General features: G+C 34.6%; 1 protein-coding gene and 1 pseudogene across 1 annotated transcript in view; both read right to left on the bottom strand.

Annotated features, from left to right (window-relative positions):
• LOC132095973 (phosphatidylinositol 4-phosphate 5-kinase type-1 gamma-like) overlaps positions 1-9,260 on the bottom strand; it is a 29,842-nt gene extending 20,582 nt beyond the window's left edge. Inside the window, exons 1-2 of the mRNA XM_059501075.1 lie at positions 9,094-9,260; positions 1,047-1,078 (exon numbers count right to left, since the gene is read on the bottom strand). Of these exons, the coding sequence (XP_059357058.1) occupies positions 1,047-1,078; positions 9,094-9,148 (87 nt within the window). The 5' untranslated portion in view covers positions 9,149-9,260. The remainder of the gene's footprint in view (positions 1-1,046; positions 1,079-9,093) is intronic.
• Positions 9,261-10,483: 1,223 nt separating this feature from the next.
• Positions 10,484-17,098, bottom strand: LOC132095974 (phospholipid hydroperoxide glutathione peroxidase-like; annotated as a pseudogene).
• Positions 17,099-18,814: the final 1,716 nt, after the last annotated feature.

Here is an 18,814-nt window from a genome sequence, read left to right as displayed (position 1 = left end):
AGAAAAATCACAAATGAGATCTCATTAATAAATCTCTCAATTGTTTCTCATAGACAGCAAAGAGATCGAATGGAGATTTGATCTCCCAAGATGATCTCCAAATGATCTGAGCTGCTATCCACATGCATCTTATAGCTCTATACTATATGTTTTATATATAGTGTCTTTTTTATTTCTCCTCAGGAGTTTTAGGAGAAACATTTGAGATAAAGTTGACAGTGACACTTCAATTAACCTTTAAAAAACAGTTCATCCAAAAATTTAACTAAATGTTTTTGTTTATGAAATGTAGCATTGCATCAGTGTCTCATCAATGAATGCTCTGCAGTGAATGGGTGCCGTCAGAATACGAGTCCAAACAGCTGATAAAAACATCACAATAATCCACAAGTAATCCAGTCCATCAGTTAACATCTGGAGAAGACAAAAAAAGGAGAAACAAATCCATCATTAAGACGTTTTTAACTTCAAACTTCAGTCTATAATCCATAATAACAATTCCTCCAGTGAAAAAGTGCATCTCCTGTTGTCTCTCACATCAGAATCCAGACACATATTTGTTTAGAGCTGTTTAAATGCTGCTTGATCTGTGCAGATTTCTCTCCTGATTCAGACCAGAACACTATCTCAATGGAGGAAGTGTTATTATGTTATTATTAGTATTTCAGTTAAAAACATCTTAATGATGGATTTGTTTCTCCTTGTTTTGTCTTCTTCAGATGTTCACTGATGGACTGGAGTGCTGTGGATTACCGTGATGTTTTTATCAGCTGTTTGGACTCTCATTCTGACGGCACCCATTCACTGCAGAGCATCCATTGATGAGACACTGATGCAATGCTTCATTTCTCCAAATCTGATGAAGAAACAAACTCATCTACATCATGGATGGCCTAATTACTTTTTTTAAATCTCAAATTCTGAAGCCTCAGATGAATGACATTTTCCAAACACTTGAATGCTTAACTCTTCTCAAGACTGCATTAAGTAACACTAGAGTTGCATGACTAAAATTATTGATATACAGACAAAAAATGATGCTTCACCTCAGTTATGCAGGTCTTCTTAAAAGCAGCATCTGAAATGAGGAGAGGAAGAAAAGAGATATATTATGACAAATGCAGATCAATAAACAATGGCTTTGCTAATAAAACAATTTTAAGATAAGGCTAATAACAGTCTATATTGGTGAGCAAGTGTTTAGGATGCTTACTGCACAAAAAAAAAAAAAAAAAGAGTATGCAAAATACCAGAATGCAACAATGTTATCACATGACTTCATTAAGTTGCACGTCTGATCCATTCAAATAAATATGGTAATTTTAATTTTAATTTAATTTTATTTTTTTGCAGTTTTCTGTAAAAATGTTTTATCGCTGTCTAACTAAATAATAAATTGTGAAAGAAATCATGCTTCATATTATTTCCAGTTGAGTCTTCAGATAGGAAGTGGAAGGTCAAGTCAGATAAATTAATCCAAACAGTGTAAACTGCACATGTTGGGAACTATAACTATATGTAAAACTATATTGGGAACTGTGTGTATACATAAAATCCAAATACACATATTGCAGATTCAGAACTGGTATGAAGAGTCTGCTCTTCTGAACACACACTGGTTAATGTGTGAAGATCAGTTCAAGAACAAACGGCAGGAGTCTGCAGCTCTGAGCCTCGCAGCTATTTCACACAGCGCTGTTCTTGCACATGGTTCTGTGTCACTGAAATCAAGGGGAGGGGGCGGAGCTACAGGCAAGTAAACCTGTCAATCATTCCTCAGCATGTGCCGGCCCACAATCAAGGCAAGATGACAGAACACAAACGAGAGCTGACCTGCTTTACACCCGAGAGGAGCGAGACTAATTAATAACGGGGAATTAGAGCAGCAGTCCAGCGCTGGAAAGCTTGAAGTGTGTGTGTGTGTGTGTGTGTGTGTGTGTTTTGGGAGCAGATGCAGTATTGTTGGCGGTCTCTCGTGTAGGTGCATGTGCTTGAGGAGCAGATAATGAGAGCCAAGGAAACTGTGAGAGACAGAAATACAGCCAAACATGCTGAGAAACTCACACTCCAGAACCAGTCAAAAACACCAAGGATTTACTATAGTAACCACATTTACTACAGAGAGTGTTTCTACATTTTTACACTTCAGCAGAAAATGTGGTGTTTGTCTGTGCAAAACACAGACATTACAGTTCATCTTAGATGCATATGATCTGAAAGTGCAGGGTTTAGTCTCCTGAAATATCACACACGAGTCGTTCTATCCCACAATCCAATGCAGACAGCAGAGAACAGTGTTTGCCAAAAACAACGGCTTTAAAAAAGAGCCAAATCAGTTGTAATCATATCTGTGCCGCTGTGATTTCTGGAAAGAGACGAGAGTGAGACATGAAGAAACCCACATTACAAGAAAATACACACAGGGGAAAAATATAATATAGATGAGGAGAAATAAACAATAAAAAGCCAGGGTTATTTTGTGTAACATGCTTATGAAAATTTACCTTCGAAATTAGAAACCATAAAATCAAAGTAAATTTCTTATGGGATCATTCTGAAACTGAAGAAAAGGTATATACATCATTTTGTATATACATATTTTTTTCAGTAATTTCTAGTGTTAGTGTGCCATTTTGAAGGGAACTATGTAGAAGCCCAATACTGCCATGAAAAAGAAAATACATATATATATATATATATATTTAAAAAGAGAGAGAGAGAGAGAGAGAGAGAGAGAGAGAGCTATATATATAGATAGATATAATATCACAATTTTAAGAAAAAAATTCAGAATTGTGAGATATAAACTCAAAATTGTATATAAAAAATCTGAAATTTTTGATTTGTGACAGAAATGTGCCTCCATATTTTTCCATTTAAATATTTGGTAAAGCAGTACATTTTCCGCAGGAGGGAAAAATGTGGGTAAAAAAATATGAATACTATATTACTAATATTAATATGAATAATATTTGTATTATTCATATTACAGTTTATGTTTATATTATTGTTGATGTTGTTATTAATTAGTGAATTATAACATAATTATAACATAACAACGATGAATAAAAAAAAAAAAAGTGGAAGCAATCAGAAAAAAATATTTTGAACAACAAAGTGAGAGAAGATGGAAGACCTGAGTCCTTGAACACTGCATCACACACGCATTGTTAAAAACTAGCTTTCTTTTCTTTGTTTTTATTTAAACAACAACAACAACACGTCAAAGTTGATTAGATGAATCACGCTAACAGCAGCGACCGCAGCACAATCTCACATTCACACTGTCAGCGCAAATATCACACACACACACACACACACACATTAACCACAAGAAACAGATTTACACAAGGCCAAAACATGGGATCACTTAAAGGAAAGCACACACACTCATCCAGCACAGACTGTCGCCAGATGTCAAGAATAAACCTCAATAAAATGTGTCCTGCTTGTTTAAAACGGAAATGTGAAGACTGAAACAGGAGTGTATGTTCTCATTTGGTGCACTGACAGACTGGATCTCACCAGGAGCATTGTGGGAGAAAGCCAACAGACGCTTCACGTACACATCTGTGTAAATGATGATTTCAATGCAGCTCTGATTGCTGCTCACTGTAAACAAGACACTAGACTTTAAGAGCAGAATGATCGCCATATTTCATTTTATGATCTTTACAGATCTACTAATGAACTGGCTGCTTGGAAGAATAAAACACACACACACAATGTAATACTGTATAGACTTGAAATGTATTTATCATTATTGATATTGTGAACAGTATATTAAAAAGACATGATAAGACATCCATAAAACCAAAACAATCATAGTCACATTATCAATCTATCTTTCCCCCAAATTATTAAAAAAATATGAAGAGATTTTTGTTGCTACTGTTTCCATACAATGAATTCAGATAAAACATCTGCTAACTGAATGTAAATCTGACATAAATGCAAGTTTTTACACCGTGACAATTATCTAAAACCCCAAAGTCACTAGATAGTAGATGCAAATAATGTAAATGTCTAAAGACGAGTGACTTCTGCCCAGAAACAGTGCTAGAATCAGTCCAACCCTGAAACATCAGGAAACCCCCAGTAGAGTCGTCTGCAGGTCAGGACACAAACTGTCTGAACGCATTAACCTCAGTTCATCATGAGAGCCTGAGGGAACCTGTCTCTGTATTCACACACGGTCACCAAAACCAGTCCAGTTTACCAGAGAACATGAGTCCTTCCAGCTCCTCATCACTCATTCAGTTCAGAGATATACTAGTTTATACATACTTCATTTAACACAGAGGATTATGCATGAAGTATTGCATTGCCATATTACAGTCAAACCAAAAACTATCCAGACACCAGATATAATTGTTAATATTTGTTTACTATTAGGTGCAGGAAACTATAGTTCATAAAGGCAAGTGAAGATAGCAAAATAAAGTGAACTGTGACATCTCATCTTCAGAAATTGGACTAGCAGTAAACTTCAGCTGAAATCATTCATACCTTTCTATCAAAGTTATCTGACATTATCAAGATCAACTTGAACTCTGAAAATGACAGATGATGAACAATGATAGACTAAATGAATGAATTAACAAACAAACAAAGACAGACAGAATGATCAAATTAATAATAGAATGAAGAAAGATAGACAGACAGACAGATTTCATGTCTACATGGAATTCCTGGTGCAAATATGGTGAAAATGAATAAATGAAAACACACACCAGACACACATTTCACATTTCATTTTACTAAACTAACCAGACTGGAAAGTTCTGGTGATGACAATAATAATCTAATCAATAATAAACACACACACACACACACACACACACACACACACACACACAAACACACACACGCACTCACACACACAAACACACACACACACACACACACACACACACACACGCACACGCACTCACACAAACAAACGCACAAACACACACTCACTCACACAAACACGCACACACACACACACACACACACACACACTCACACACACACACACACACACACAAACAAACGCACAAACACACACACACACAAACAAACGCACAAACACACACTCACTCACAGAAACGCACACACACACACAAACACGCACACAGACACACACACACTCACTCACACAAACACACACACACACACTCACTCACACAAACACACACACACACACACACACACACAAACAAACACACACTCTCACAAACAAACACACACTCACTCACTCACACAAATACATGCACGCACACACACAAACACACACACACACACACTCACTCACACAAACACACACACACACACACTCACTCACACAAACACACACTCACACACACACACACACTCAAACACACAAACAAACACCTAAACCTTCTAATACTAAAGGTGTTTGCTCACATGATGGATCATTAAATGTAATTTAATTGAGAACGCACTACTAATATGATGAAATGATCAACAGCATTATAATTCAGTGTTTCATAAACACATCAGTGTGTTATTTGAAGTATTATCTTTCTGTAGCACCGCAAATATATGTGGAAACATATGTTCAACAGGTCACATCGCTTCACTAATGTTCTCCTGGCAGAAAACTAAAAAAAGTTGATAAAAGCCTAATCAAAATTACTAAATACCAAAATGATTAAATGTAAAACAAAATTCAAAAGAAAACTGAAAATACATATATTTTTTAAATATAATATGAAATATTAGTAAATGAATACTATGATTTGCAATACTAAAAACATTGAATGGTATCAATACAGTAAAATTAATAATAATAATAATAATAAGCTAATTCTAAATATTACTAAATACTATAATGATATATCAATAATACTAAAGTAACACTGCAACATTATTTTCTTTTTTAATACTGGGCACTGTCTGGATTTGATAGCTATCTGTACTGAGAAACTGTGTTGATAATATCTCAAAACGTGCTCAGATTTGCTGCGAGACACTCAAAGATCTCAATATTATCTCACCGATTTCTTAACAAATTCATCCAAGACCAAGAAGGTATGCAATTTTTGTCAGATACACAGAAACTTTCAAAGCTCTTCACTGCAGCCTGACAAAATAAAAGTCTGGCTTAACTTAAATAAAAAAATAATTTAAAAAAAGCAGGAATACATCTCAAATATAATTACAAATGACAATAATACTACAGTTTATTAAAACATGATTTGTTCTAATTCTACATTTTAAAAGAATATTTAAACGTTTCGTTTTATGCATTCATTTGATTACCAACATTTTTTGATGAATCTTTATCCATCCTTAAAACAGAATCCAAAAATAAATAAATAAATAAAATAAACAGAATTTCTAGACATAGACAATATACACTTCATATGGCTCTATTATTTTTACAATTAAAAAACATATATTAAATAGTTAATTTGATGAATTTGGTTAACAAAACCCAATTTCTGATTATAAAAAATAATCAAACCTGGATTTAAGAATGGGTTCAGAAAAATTCAAATGGAATTTGGGACAGTTTTTGTGCTTTAACTGTGGTTACAATTATGCATGTGCTCATGCAATGCACAAAAATGTAATTAATGCATTAACGAATTAATGCATAAAATATATTTTTATAATGTATTATACATATTAAGTCTTGAAGTGAAGTGTAAGACTTTTAAATCAGCTTTTAAAGGAAGGAAACAATGTAGCAATATTCATAAACGTCTTTTTGATTTTACGTAAAAAAAAAAAACAGTTTTCTTCTGTATTTTGGTCACTCGAAAAAAAAAAACAGTTTAAAACCACTTAAACCACTATAAAAGACTTCAGTGCAACATTGTCAAGCAGACAAATGTTAAGAACCAGAGCAAGATCTTCTGAATCCTGGAACACTTCAGCAACACATCTGATGTGCTTCCTCCCAGAATGCATCCTGTTTCCTTCCTGCAATTGCCTGATATGCTTCTACGGAGCTTTAAATGCATGCATTTGTCCAAATCTGACAGTGATCTTGGATTTAATGACGAGAGGCCAGCTTTATGTTTCAGGATAAGATCTGATCCGAGAGCAGGTTTAACGTGAAGAGTAGCAGCAGCACATTTCTAATATATAATCACACTCACTTGGCAGCATTTCTTCTTAAGAGGAATGAAATTAAATGGAGAGCTAATGGAAACTCTTACAGGGAAAACGGTCTCATATCTTTCATTGCTCATACGCCGAGCTTTCAAAGCTCAGGTGACACAAATTCGTTTTTCATTCAAGTCTCAAGTACAAACTAATATTTCAGAAGAGATCTCAACAATGTCTCAGATTTGCCAAGACACTGAAGCCTGCAATGAAAAGTCAGAGATCTCAACACGAACCCAATGGTTTCTCATTCAATAACTGGAACTGCTCATCATGTGCATTTTACAGCTGTCCTCTTATGGTATTTCTCCAATAGTGTGCAGGAACAAGGAAATACTGGCTTCAGAGCATTATTACTCCCACTGACACTCACATGATGTTAACACACAAATCCCCTACAGATAAACACACACTCAGAGTCCCGCTTCAACAATGCATACATTACCATCTGTACAAATAATAAATGTCTCTGTACATAGATTATTTTCACATAAATATTGAAAGATTTTGTTTCTCTTGTTTATTGTGAACATATGTTCATTGCTTAGTTTATTATGTATTGCACGCATCTATGACAAAAATTTTAATAAGTGATATATGTGTCCCTGGAGCACAAGTCTCTGGGGTATATTTGTAGCAATAGACAACAACACATTGTATGGGTCAAAATTATCCACTTCTCTTTTATGCCAAAAATCATTAGGATATTAAGTAAAGATCATGTTCCATGAAGATATTTTGTAAATTTCCTAACATAAACATAAAAACTTAATTTTTGATTAGTAATATGCATTGCTAAAACTTCATTTGAGAGTGACGTGACATTCAGCCAAGTATGGTGACCCATACTCAGAATTTGTGCTCGGCATTTAACCCATCCGAAATGCACACACACAGAGCAGTGAACAGACACACACACACACTGTGAGCACACACCCGGAGCAGTGGGCAGCCATTTATGCTGCGGCGCCCGGGGAGCAGTTGGGGGTTCAGTGCCTTGCTCAAGGGCACCTAAGTCGTGGTATTGAAGGTGGAGAGAGAACTGTACATGCACTCCCCCCACCCACAATTCCTGCCGGCCCGGGACTCGAACTCACAACCTTTCAATTGGGAGTCCAACTCTCTAACCATTAGGCCACAACTTCCCTTTAAAGGAGATTTTCTCAATATTTAGATTTTTTCTCAGTAGATTCCAGATTTTCAAATAGTTGTGTCTCCGAACAAACCAGACATCAATAGAAAGATGATTTGAATAAAAAATTGAAAAATTGACACTTAAGACACACACATACATATATATACATATATAATTAAATATATGCATAGCCTATATAAACAATATAAAAATTCAAAATATGTAAAAAATATATTTGTTTAATTTTCTGTCTTTGGTGTAAAACAAATGCTCATTCTGATATTAGTAAATCTGATATCCATGTCCTGTAATATTTTGAAGATTGCCATGTTAAAGAATACAATGGTATTGGGTAAAATACACTGAATTATCTATTTATTTTCACACACACACACACACACAAACACACACACACACACACACATAAAACAAATCTTGTCGCTTCAAAATAAAATGTCCTGCAGCAGTATCACGGTTCAGTGATGAGATCTGATGGTATGTTAATATACTATGGTACTGATTGCTTCATGCCATGATAGAATGATGTCTTTCCACGCTATTTACATGAACATAAACAATCTAAACATTTTGATCTAAACAATCTAAATAAATGAACTTGACTTGACTTGACTTGACTACCAGTCAGAATAAAAACGGTGCTATGGCAGAACAGTGATTGTATGAAGTGTGAATGCCAAGATACTGTTTGATTAACATATTCATAACCCTGGTACTGGTCAGGTACTTCCAACATGACTGAATTATAAAATCATAATTTTAAACCTGGTATGTTTGTATGAAAAAGCATTAAATCGATGTGTAACAGACCCTCCTCATACCGAAATCTGCGGCATCCATCAGCGCGTCCGCGTCCTCCGCCGCGCGTCCCTCCATCGGATCCGGATCAAGCGAGCCGCGGAGCGTCAACGCGAAGCAAAGCAACGAGCAGCGCGCGTCATGATCAGGGTCCGCGGTGCGGCGCGTGTGCGAGTCTGTGCTCGCTCCCGATCTGCGCAGCAGTCACGTCACCAGAACAGTGACGTCAGCCGGAGAGGAATTTACATGTGATGTCATAAAGGCATTTCATTCAAATAAAATGTAAAAACAAAAACATTATAAAAGCCTCCAAATTTCCAGTAAATTAAATATTGAGAGGACAAATTAACCATAAAAAAGGAAAATACCGCTCTCTACCGGGTGGCCCTCAAACTACATCACACTTGAAAACACACATATTTAAAAAAGTATTTAAAAGAATTCAATATAAAAAAAACTATTGTTATAAATGATACTAACATACATAACTAGTCAAAAATGGTGCAAAAATACAAATATAAAAAATGTAAAGAGAGGGGGGGAAAAAAGTGATTTTCAGCAACCCAAATAATTTTTAATGTAAAATACATTCATCAAGTAGCTATTTTTGTATTTAATGCTGATGTTTAGCAGTCATGATTCCACTTCATTAATTTAAATAAATACATTTCATTGATTTATTAAGTTAATTTGTAAGGGTTTCCCAATAAGGAATTAGCAATGGAGGCAATGAATAATATCAAATACTAATGTAAAATGAAATAATAAAATTATATTATAATTTTAATAACTACAATAAAACACTTACTGAAAAAAAAGAATGAATGAAATAAAATAAAAACAACAACTGGGCTTTAACTACTACATCTGACTATTATCTTAAGGGGGAAGTCGTGGCCTGGTGGTTAGAGAATCGGACTCCCAATTGAAGGGTTGTGGGTTCGAGTCCTGGGCCGGCAGGAATCGTGGGTGGGGGGGAGTGCATGTACAGTTCTCTCTCCACCTTCAATACCACGACTTAGGTGCCCTTGAGCAAGGCACTGAACCCCCAACTGCTCCCCGGGCGCCGCAGCATAAAAAATGGCTGCCCACTGCTCCGGGTGTGTGCTCACAGTGTGTGTGTGTGTGTTCACTGCTCTGTGTGTGTGCACTTCGGATGGGTTAAATGCAGAGCACAAATTCTGAGTATGGGTCACCATACTTGGCCGAATGTCACTTCACTTTCACTTTTTAATAGTGCTATTATGAGTTATGTGGATTGGGTCACACTTCAACATTTATATGATGATCAAAAAGCAATTTACCTGCACTCTCATATATGACATAATTCAATTTGAATATTCTGAATCTCTAAACATCACTCAGTCTGGTGAAGGAAAACACTCATACTTTGTAAAAGAAGCAGGCACAGAGGAAGTTTGATCTACTGTTTAATGATCACAGCTGCTGATTAGAAGAGCTTCTACAGATACACCAGTGATTTCAGAGCGGTTCAGCTCCTCTCTGCTCGCGCAGCTGGACATCGCAGGGCTTTCCCAGAGAATATGCACGCCGGAGGACATCAGGCCATCCCCACCTGAGCACAGGCTTGAGGAACGGCCATCACTGATCTGGGCTTCACCCTGCCAACATCCAGCAATGGAGCACAGAGGAGACGCATTACTACAGACACATGGGACAGAGGGAGATCGGGTTCGATCCGAAAGGCTACAGGTACTTGGGAAGATCCTTTTCAACAACCTAATGGGACAAAAAAGTTATATTTAACTATTATATATTTAATAAAACAAATAAATTAATTGCAACTGCTTATTTTTTTTTTTTAAATATCAAAAAGGTTATACAATGGCATAAAAATTAACTAAATTTAACTAAAACACAAATAAATGTAATAAATGTAACTTAATTTTGTATAAAAAAAAAAGTACATTTAAAATTAATTTGTAATTTTTATATATCTGCAAAATTGGTTTTTATAACATTTTAAACAAATACAAATAAATCCAATTAATTTATATATTTTATGCATTTATAATCTTTTAAACAGACACATATTATATAAAATGTATTTACATTTTAATACATTTAATTCATATGTTATGTATATTATAATAGTTATAAATCCATAATTTAAAACAAAAAAAAATATTTAATTACACCAATAAAAATAAATAAATATTATATATATAAATAAATATTATATATACACACACAAAATTTAAAATATACATGAAATGCATTTAAACAAACATTTTCTCAAGTAAATTGTTCTCATTTTATATATATAAAAGGACTATTTATTCACCCTCATGCCGCTTCAAACCTATATGATTTTGAATGACATAAGGGGGATTACATTATGACGACACAGTGTTATTTTTGGGAGAAATAATTTTTTATGGACTTACGCTTGGATCGTCCATTGGTCCATACCGCTTCACAACCTGACCTTCTCTGTCAATGAGGAACTAAGATAAAAACAACAGTTATGAAATCAGAGAATCATAGAACAAGTACCATCTATTAACACAATTACATATATATATATACAAAAATAGAGTTACCTTAGTGAAATTCCACTTGATGTTGCTGTGGAAATAAAATCATGCCAAACATCATCAGTACATTACAGTCAGTTCATTGATTTAAAAAGACATAATACATCTTTCATTCTACATATTTAAGAATTACAATATTACAATAATTTTCATAAGAGATTAAGTGACAACTGAGAATAAACAAACGAGTCAGACTCACTTTCCCAGAGTTCCTCTGCCTTTGGGCTGCTCCTTCATCCATTTCCAGAGCGGATGAGCTCCGTCTCCGTTCACCTCGATCTTACTGAAGAGGTCAAACTCTGCCTTGTAGCCTTCGGCAAACTCCTTGATCTCCGCCTCTGTCCCAGGCTCCTGTCCAACACACACAGAACTCAACACTTACAGCTGAGCACTGTGACAATCAGGTTCAAGTGGATATAAATGGTTAATTATATGCAGGGAAGATCAGCCATTCACAGTTCTGTATGCAAATATTGTGATGACATCATCGCTGCTGGTTACATTCTGTGAGAGATTTCCTTTGAAGAATGTTAGTTTGAAGAACACTGTACTATTAAGAACTATAACAGCACACAGTGTTCTGCACATTCATTTCTTAGGCAAAATACTATAAACTATACATACTAAAACTATTACAAATATTCAATTTAAATACAGATGTAATTGAAAAAGATGAAAACCAAAAAAAGGTTATCTTGCCAACTAAAAAAAATCAAAATAAATAATAAAACAAAATAAAAACATTGGAAATAAATGAAAACTGAAAATGAAACCAAACCTAATAATAAAACATTTAAATTGACATAAGCACATATTACATTTACACAAAAAAAGATTGATAATGCAAATAATTATGCTAATTTTCAGTATGCATGAAATTTTTCAGTGACAAATGAACCTTAAACATTATTAAAGATTTCAATATTTACTCTCTTGACTCATTAACAATTTTTACACAAAACTGGAACAAAAAGCAAAAATAAAATCACTAGTGAAATGCAAACTGAACGCCGCTCACTGGATTAAACATGCGATGTAATCATATCATGAGAAGTCACTGTATCACGGTTTAAAATACTGCAGAGTGTACTATTGAGTACACAAAATCAATTATATAATGCACTACAAACTGCCGTTTTTTTCCTGTACATACCTGCTTTCCAAACTGGTTGCAGGGGAAGCCCAGGATGCGTAAACCTTTCTCAGTGTACGTGGCGTGCATCGCCGCAAACTGAGTGTAGTTTACAGGAGTCTTCCCTCATTTAGAGGCTACGTTAGTGATGATGCACACATAACCCCTGAAACACACACAAACACACTTCAGACACCACGACACTCTAGAAGACGCAGAATAACTGGAAGCACAATGAAGAATCAGCATTAGGAGTATAATGAGGGCGAGAGGACAGCGGTTACAGGAACAGTTCAGTTCAGCCAAATGAAAATCTGCTGAAAATGTGGTCATCCTCGGGTCATCCAAGAGTCAGATTTGGAGAAATGTAGCATTGCATCAGTGTCTCATCAGTGGATGCTCTGCAGTGAATGGGTGCCGTCAGAATAAGAGTCCAAACAGCTGATAAAAATAGCATCAATACATCCAGCATTAAAACATTTTTAACTTTTAGAGCTGTTTAAACGCTGCTTGATCTGTGCAGATTTCTCTCCTGATTCACACCAGAACACTTTTTCACTGGAGGAAGCGTTATTGATTATGGACTCTTTTCATTTTTTTGTTAAAAACGTCTTAATGCTGGATTTGTTTCATCTTTTGTCTTCTCCAGATGTTCACTGATGGACTGGAGTGCTGTGGATTATTGTGATGTATTTATCAGCTGTTTGGACTCTCATTCTGACGGCACCCATTCACTGCAGAACATCCATTGATGAGACACTGATGCACTGCTATATTTCTCTAAATCCAGGGCTCTAGACTCATTCTTCTCAATAGTTGCTATTTTACGACTAATTTAATTAGGTTGCATCAACATGGGATTAATCCATGCATGCTGACAAACATTTATAACAGTTCATAGTTACAAAGTATTCAATTTTCAACCCGTTCTTTCTCATCATCTTTATTTGTGATTTCAATTTTGTGAATTTCTCTTGTGCAGTGTTAAAAGCAATCGTGGTTGACAGAACTAAATTCTACTGTAATTCTAATTTAGTTAAACTCAATATACTGCATTATAATAACCCAACCATTATTATCCTCCATCAAATATGTCCTTGATAAGTTGTTTTGGTTGGGTTTAATGATAATTACAGATTCCTAAACCCCATATAACGGACAAAAACTTGACCGACTCGAGCTCTAAAAACGGAGCACATGCTTTTTTTAATTTGTTCAGATCACTGAACCCCAAATACGAGCATTAATATAGTAATAAAAATGAAATCAACGTGTCCCCATCTGTTCACCTGTATTTCTCCAGAGACACTTCATTTCCATCAATGTCTTTGGCTGAGAATTCGTATATGGATTTGGCCGACTGCCAGTCGTTGGCCTGGGCACACTGCGATAAACAGAGAGGGGTCAAAGGTCACAGGACGTGATGAGTGTCTGCCAACCCCATCAAATTAATACTGAGCACAAGAACAATGATAAACAATCATGTGCTATAAATCAATTGTGCAACTTCCTTGTGCAATAATTTAACTGATGAAATCTCATATTAAAGGCCATCATTGCCCTCTGATACAGTTACACGTGATTTTTTTTTTTTTTTGCTTATGTATGCAATACAAGTTGTGCAAAACACAAGAAACTAAATATTACTTTATGAAGGGTATTTAGCAAAAAAGCTCAGCATTAAAATTACATCATACGGAATCTACAGCTAATAAAATATGGCTCATAAAAAATAGATATACAACCCGAATTCCGGAAAAGTTGGGACGTTTTTTAAATTTTAATAAAATGAAAACGAAAAGACTTTCAAATCACATGAGCCAATATTTTATTCACTATAGAACATAGATAACATAGCAAATGTTTAAACTGAGAAAGTTTACAATTTTATGCACAAAATGAGCTCATTTCAATTTTGATTTCTGCTACAGGTCTCAAAATAGTTGGGACGGGGCATGTTTACCATGGTGTAGCATCTCCTTTTCTTTTCAAAACAGTTTGAAGACGTCTGGGCATTGAGGCTATGAGTTGCTGGAGTTTTGCTGTTGGAATTTGGTCCCATTCTTGCCTTATATAGATTTCCAGCTGCTGAAGAGTTCGTGGTCGTCTTTGACGTATTTTTCGTTTAATGATGCGCCAAATGTTCTCTATAGGTGAAAGATCTGGACTGCAGGCAGGCCAGGTTAGCACCCGGACTCTTCTACGACGAAGCCATGCTGTTGTTATAGCTGCAGTATGTGGTTTTGCATTGTCCTGCTGAAATAAACAAGGCCTTCCCTGAAATAGACGTTGTTTGGAGGGAAGCATATGTTGCTCTAAAACCTTTATATACCTTTCAGCATTCACAGAGCCTTCCAAAACATGCAAGCTGCCCATACCGTATGCACTTATGCACCCCCATACCATCAGAGATGCTGGCTTTTGAACTGAACGCTGATAACATGCTGGAAGGTCTCCCTCCTCTTTAGCCCGGAGGACACGGCGTCCGTGATTTCCAACAAGAAGGTCAAATTTGGACTCGTCTGACCATAAAACACTATTCCACTTTGAAATAGTCCATTTTAAATGAGCCTTGGCCCACAGGAAACGACGGCGCTTCTGGACCATGTTCACATATGGCTTCCTTTTTGCATGATAGAGCTTTAGTTGGCATCTGCTGATGGCACGGCGGATTGTGTTTACCGACAGTGGTTTCTGAAAGTATTCCTGGGCCCATTTAGTAATGTCATTGACACAATCATGCCGATGAGTGATGCAGTGTCGTCTGAGAGCCCGAAGACCACGGGCATCCAATAAAGGTCTCCGGCCTTGTCCCTTACGCACAGAGATTTCTCCAGTTTCTCTGAATCTTTTGATGATGTTATGCACTGTAGATGATGAGATTTGCAAAGCCTTTGCAATTTGATGTTGAGGAATATTGTTTTTAAAGTTTTCCATAATTTTTTTACGCAGTCTTCCACAGATTGGAGAGCCTCTGCCCATCTTTACTTCTGAGAGACTCTGCTTCTCTAAGACAAAGCTTTTATAGCTAATCATGTTACAGACCTGATATCAATTAACTTAATTAATCACTAGATGTTCTCCCAGCTGAATCTTTTCAAAACTGCTTGCTTTTTTAGCCATTTGTTGCCCCCGTGCCAACTTTTTTGAGACCTGTAGCAGGCATTAAATTTTAAATGAGCTAATTAAGTGGATAAAAGTGTAAAATTTCTCTGTTTAAACATTTGCTACGTTATCTATGTTCTATTGTGAATAAAATATTGGCTCATGTGATTTGAAATTCCTTTAGTTTTCATTTTATTAAAATTTAAAAAACGTCCCAACTTTCCGGAATTCGGGTTGTATAAAGATCATGCAATGTGGGTTTATTTATTAGTATGAAATTTTTAAAACATGCATAATCATCTCTATTTTAAATAATTCCACAACACTGATTTTATTATAGAACTGTGATGATTACTGTATAATATTCAACCTTATTCATTTATTTTAATACATTGCAAAATTGATCTGGAGTGATTTTTATGTTGCATACTAACAGTAAGAATCTTATAATCATTAATTCACCTGCGACACAATAAAATATACATCACCCTTATATAAAAATAACTGGAGTATTTTAGGAAACATGCAGTGAGATTTAATAAAAACTACATAATATGATTATTATTGAATACTGTTGATATTAAAATCCACTCCAAATAATGAGTTTATAATTTATAACTCTAAATAAAACCAATATGATCACTGGTTAGTCTTCACAATAAACCCACATAGCGCAACTGGATACTATTATTAACAATAAACCCTAAATCGCGACATTATTATTGATTATTCATGATTTTTATCCACGTGATTGAATTCGAATCCAAAACAGGCCTGAAACATCGGTCTGCAGACAAAACGGACTTTAACGAGTTGTTAAGTTAAACAAATCGTTTTAAGTTAAAAACAAATCGAATTTACATTGATTTTAAGGCTTAAACAAACCCAGAGACGTGAGTACGTCATTAAAGCTAACGGCTAATGTTCCTCCGTCGGAGTGAATTAGCGGAGACACACAGGTGCCACAAATAAACACACCGGACTTTGACCTACTAACAGCAGCTACAATGACTAGCTGTTAGACAACACAAACTAGTCTTAACACTCTCTTAGACGAGTTAAACAGCAGGTAAAGGTGTTGTCTGGTATCTTACCATGGCTCTAGCGAAGCTCTTGCTCCCCAGCGCCCCGATCAACAGCGCTCGCTGAAACAACCACATAGTGCTGGGATACTAAGACACACCTCCTCTGTCAGCCTCAGCCAATCAGAAACGGTGCTCTGCATTAGCTAAAACAACCACTTCAGTACTGCGGCACAAAGCCCCGCCCACCTAAGGGAAAGATACGCCTTTTCTGTCAGCCTCAGCCAATCAGAGACGGTGCTTATGCGTGCAATGCAGTATAAAAATACAGATTTTATCCACAAAACCGCAACAGTTTACTGATCATTTATAAGTTCTCAAAAGCCCTGTCAATAGGAAAGAAAAAAACAATTTAAATATATTTTTTTATTAAATATATGACTTTAAACTTGAGCTGTTCTTTGTTTTAAGATTCTTTAGGCTCAATAAATATAAATATAAATAACAATTGCAAAACATATAAGTAAAACGTAACAATGCTTAGTAGTAATACGTTTTAAAAATATGTATAAAATAATATATATTTGGATATTAAATGAAAATACAACTTTACACTTACTTTTACACTCATAAAACGCGAATCCACAAAATTAAGAAAATATATACAGCATAAATTTCACACATTTTAGATCAGGGGTTTTTAAAGGTGTGAAAAAGAAAGTAAAATAAAATAAATTAAAGTCTGATTAAGCAGTTTAAAATAAATAAACGAAGAAATCAAAGAAATAAAACTAATTAAATGTATTAAAGTAAATAAGAATGATTAATATTAATTTATAAATATGTAATACATAACAGTGTTGTATTATAATGGATAGGAAAAAGGAAGAATGCAAACTAAACATTTTCCATGTTAATATATTTTTTCACATTATAAACTGGGTCTTTGTATGTTTTAAAAATGTAAACTCACAAAATCAAGAGAATATAAGCATTAGTATAAATTTCACACATTTTAGATCATGGCTTTTCAAACAAGTCTGAAAAAGAAGAAAAAAAAACAGTGAAATAATAATAATAATATTAAATAAAATTTAAAGTAAACGTAAAAAAAAAGTTAAAATAGAAACATAAAAATTATTAATAATAAACAATTAAATTAATATATAACATTACAGCACTTTAGTAAATAGAAAAAAAATATTAATGAAAACTGTATTTTTTTAAAATCGATTTAAAATAGAAATATTAAAATGACTAATAATATTAAAACATTTAAAGAAATATATAACAGTACAGCACTTTAGTAAATAGAAAAAATGTAATAATGAAAACTGTTTTTACATATTTTTTTTAAATTAATCATATACATTTTTCACAGTACAAACTGGGTATTCATGCATCAAATATATACAGAAGCTGCCTTTTAAATTTCAGGATGCTTAGCTGCATATATAATTATTGTAGTCCAGAGGGACATGACACCTTTTGATGAACAGGTACAACACACAGACACTGAACATCAAACAGGTGATTAGATGCCAGGCCAGAAGAATATAACATATCCCTTGATATCTAACATACCTGATGATGATGACTCTTCTGCAGTCTTTGGTTGATATGGCACCAAAATACATCCAGAACTGTCACTCAATCCAATAAATAGTTTCATTTTAACCCAATGTTTAGAAATATTTTTTATATATTTAAAATATTAATTAAAATATGATATTAAAAACAATATTGTTCATATGAAAATTTTACATTTAAATATTATTGTTTTAAAAAAAAAATCATATTGGAATTTTTAAATTAACAAAAATTACGGTTTGAACTGTGATGATGACCATTTAACCAGTTACTCCAAAAAAGTAATTAATTACTAGTTACTAATTACATCTTCAGCAGTCTAATTAGATTACTGTAC

This window comes from Carassius carassius, chromosome 20 (assembly GCF_963082965.1).
Source record: "Carassius carassius chromosome 20, fCarCar2.1, whole genome shotgun sequence".
Lineage (NCBI taxonomy): Eukaryota > Metazoa > Chordata > Actinopteri > Cypriniformes > Cyprinidae > Carassius > Carassius carassius.
The sequence above is the reverse complement of the archived record's forward strand: the minus strand, read 5'-3'. Positions and strand labels throughout refer to the sequence as shown.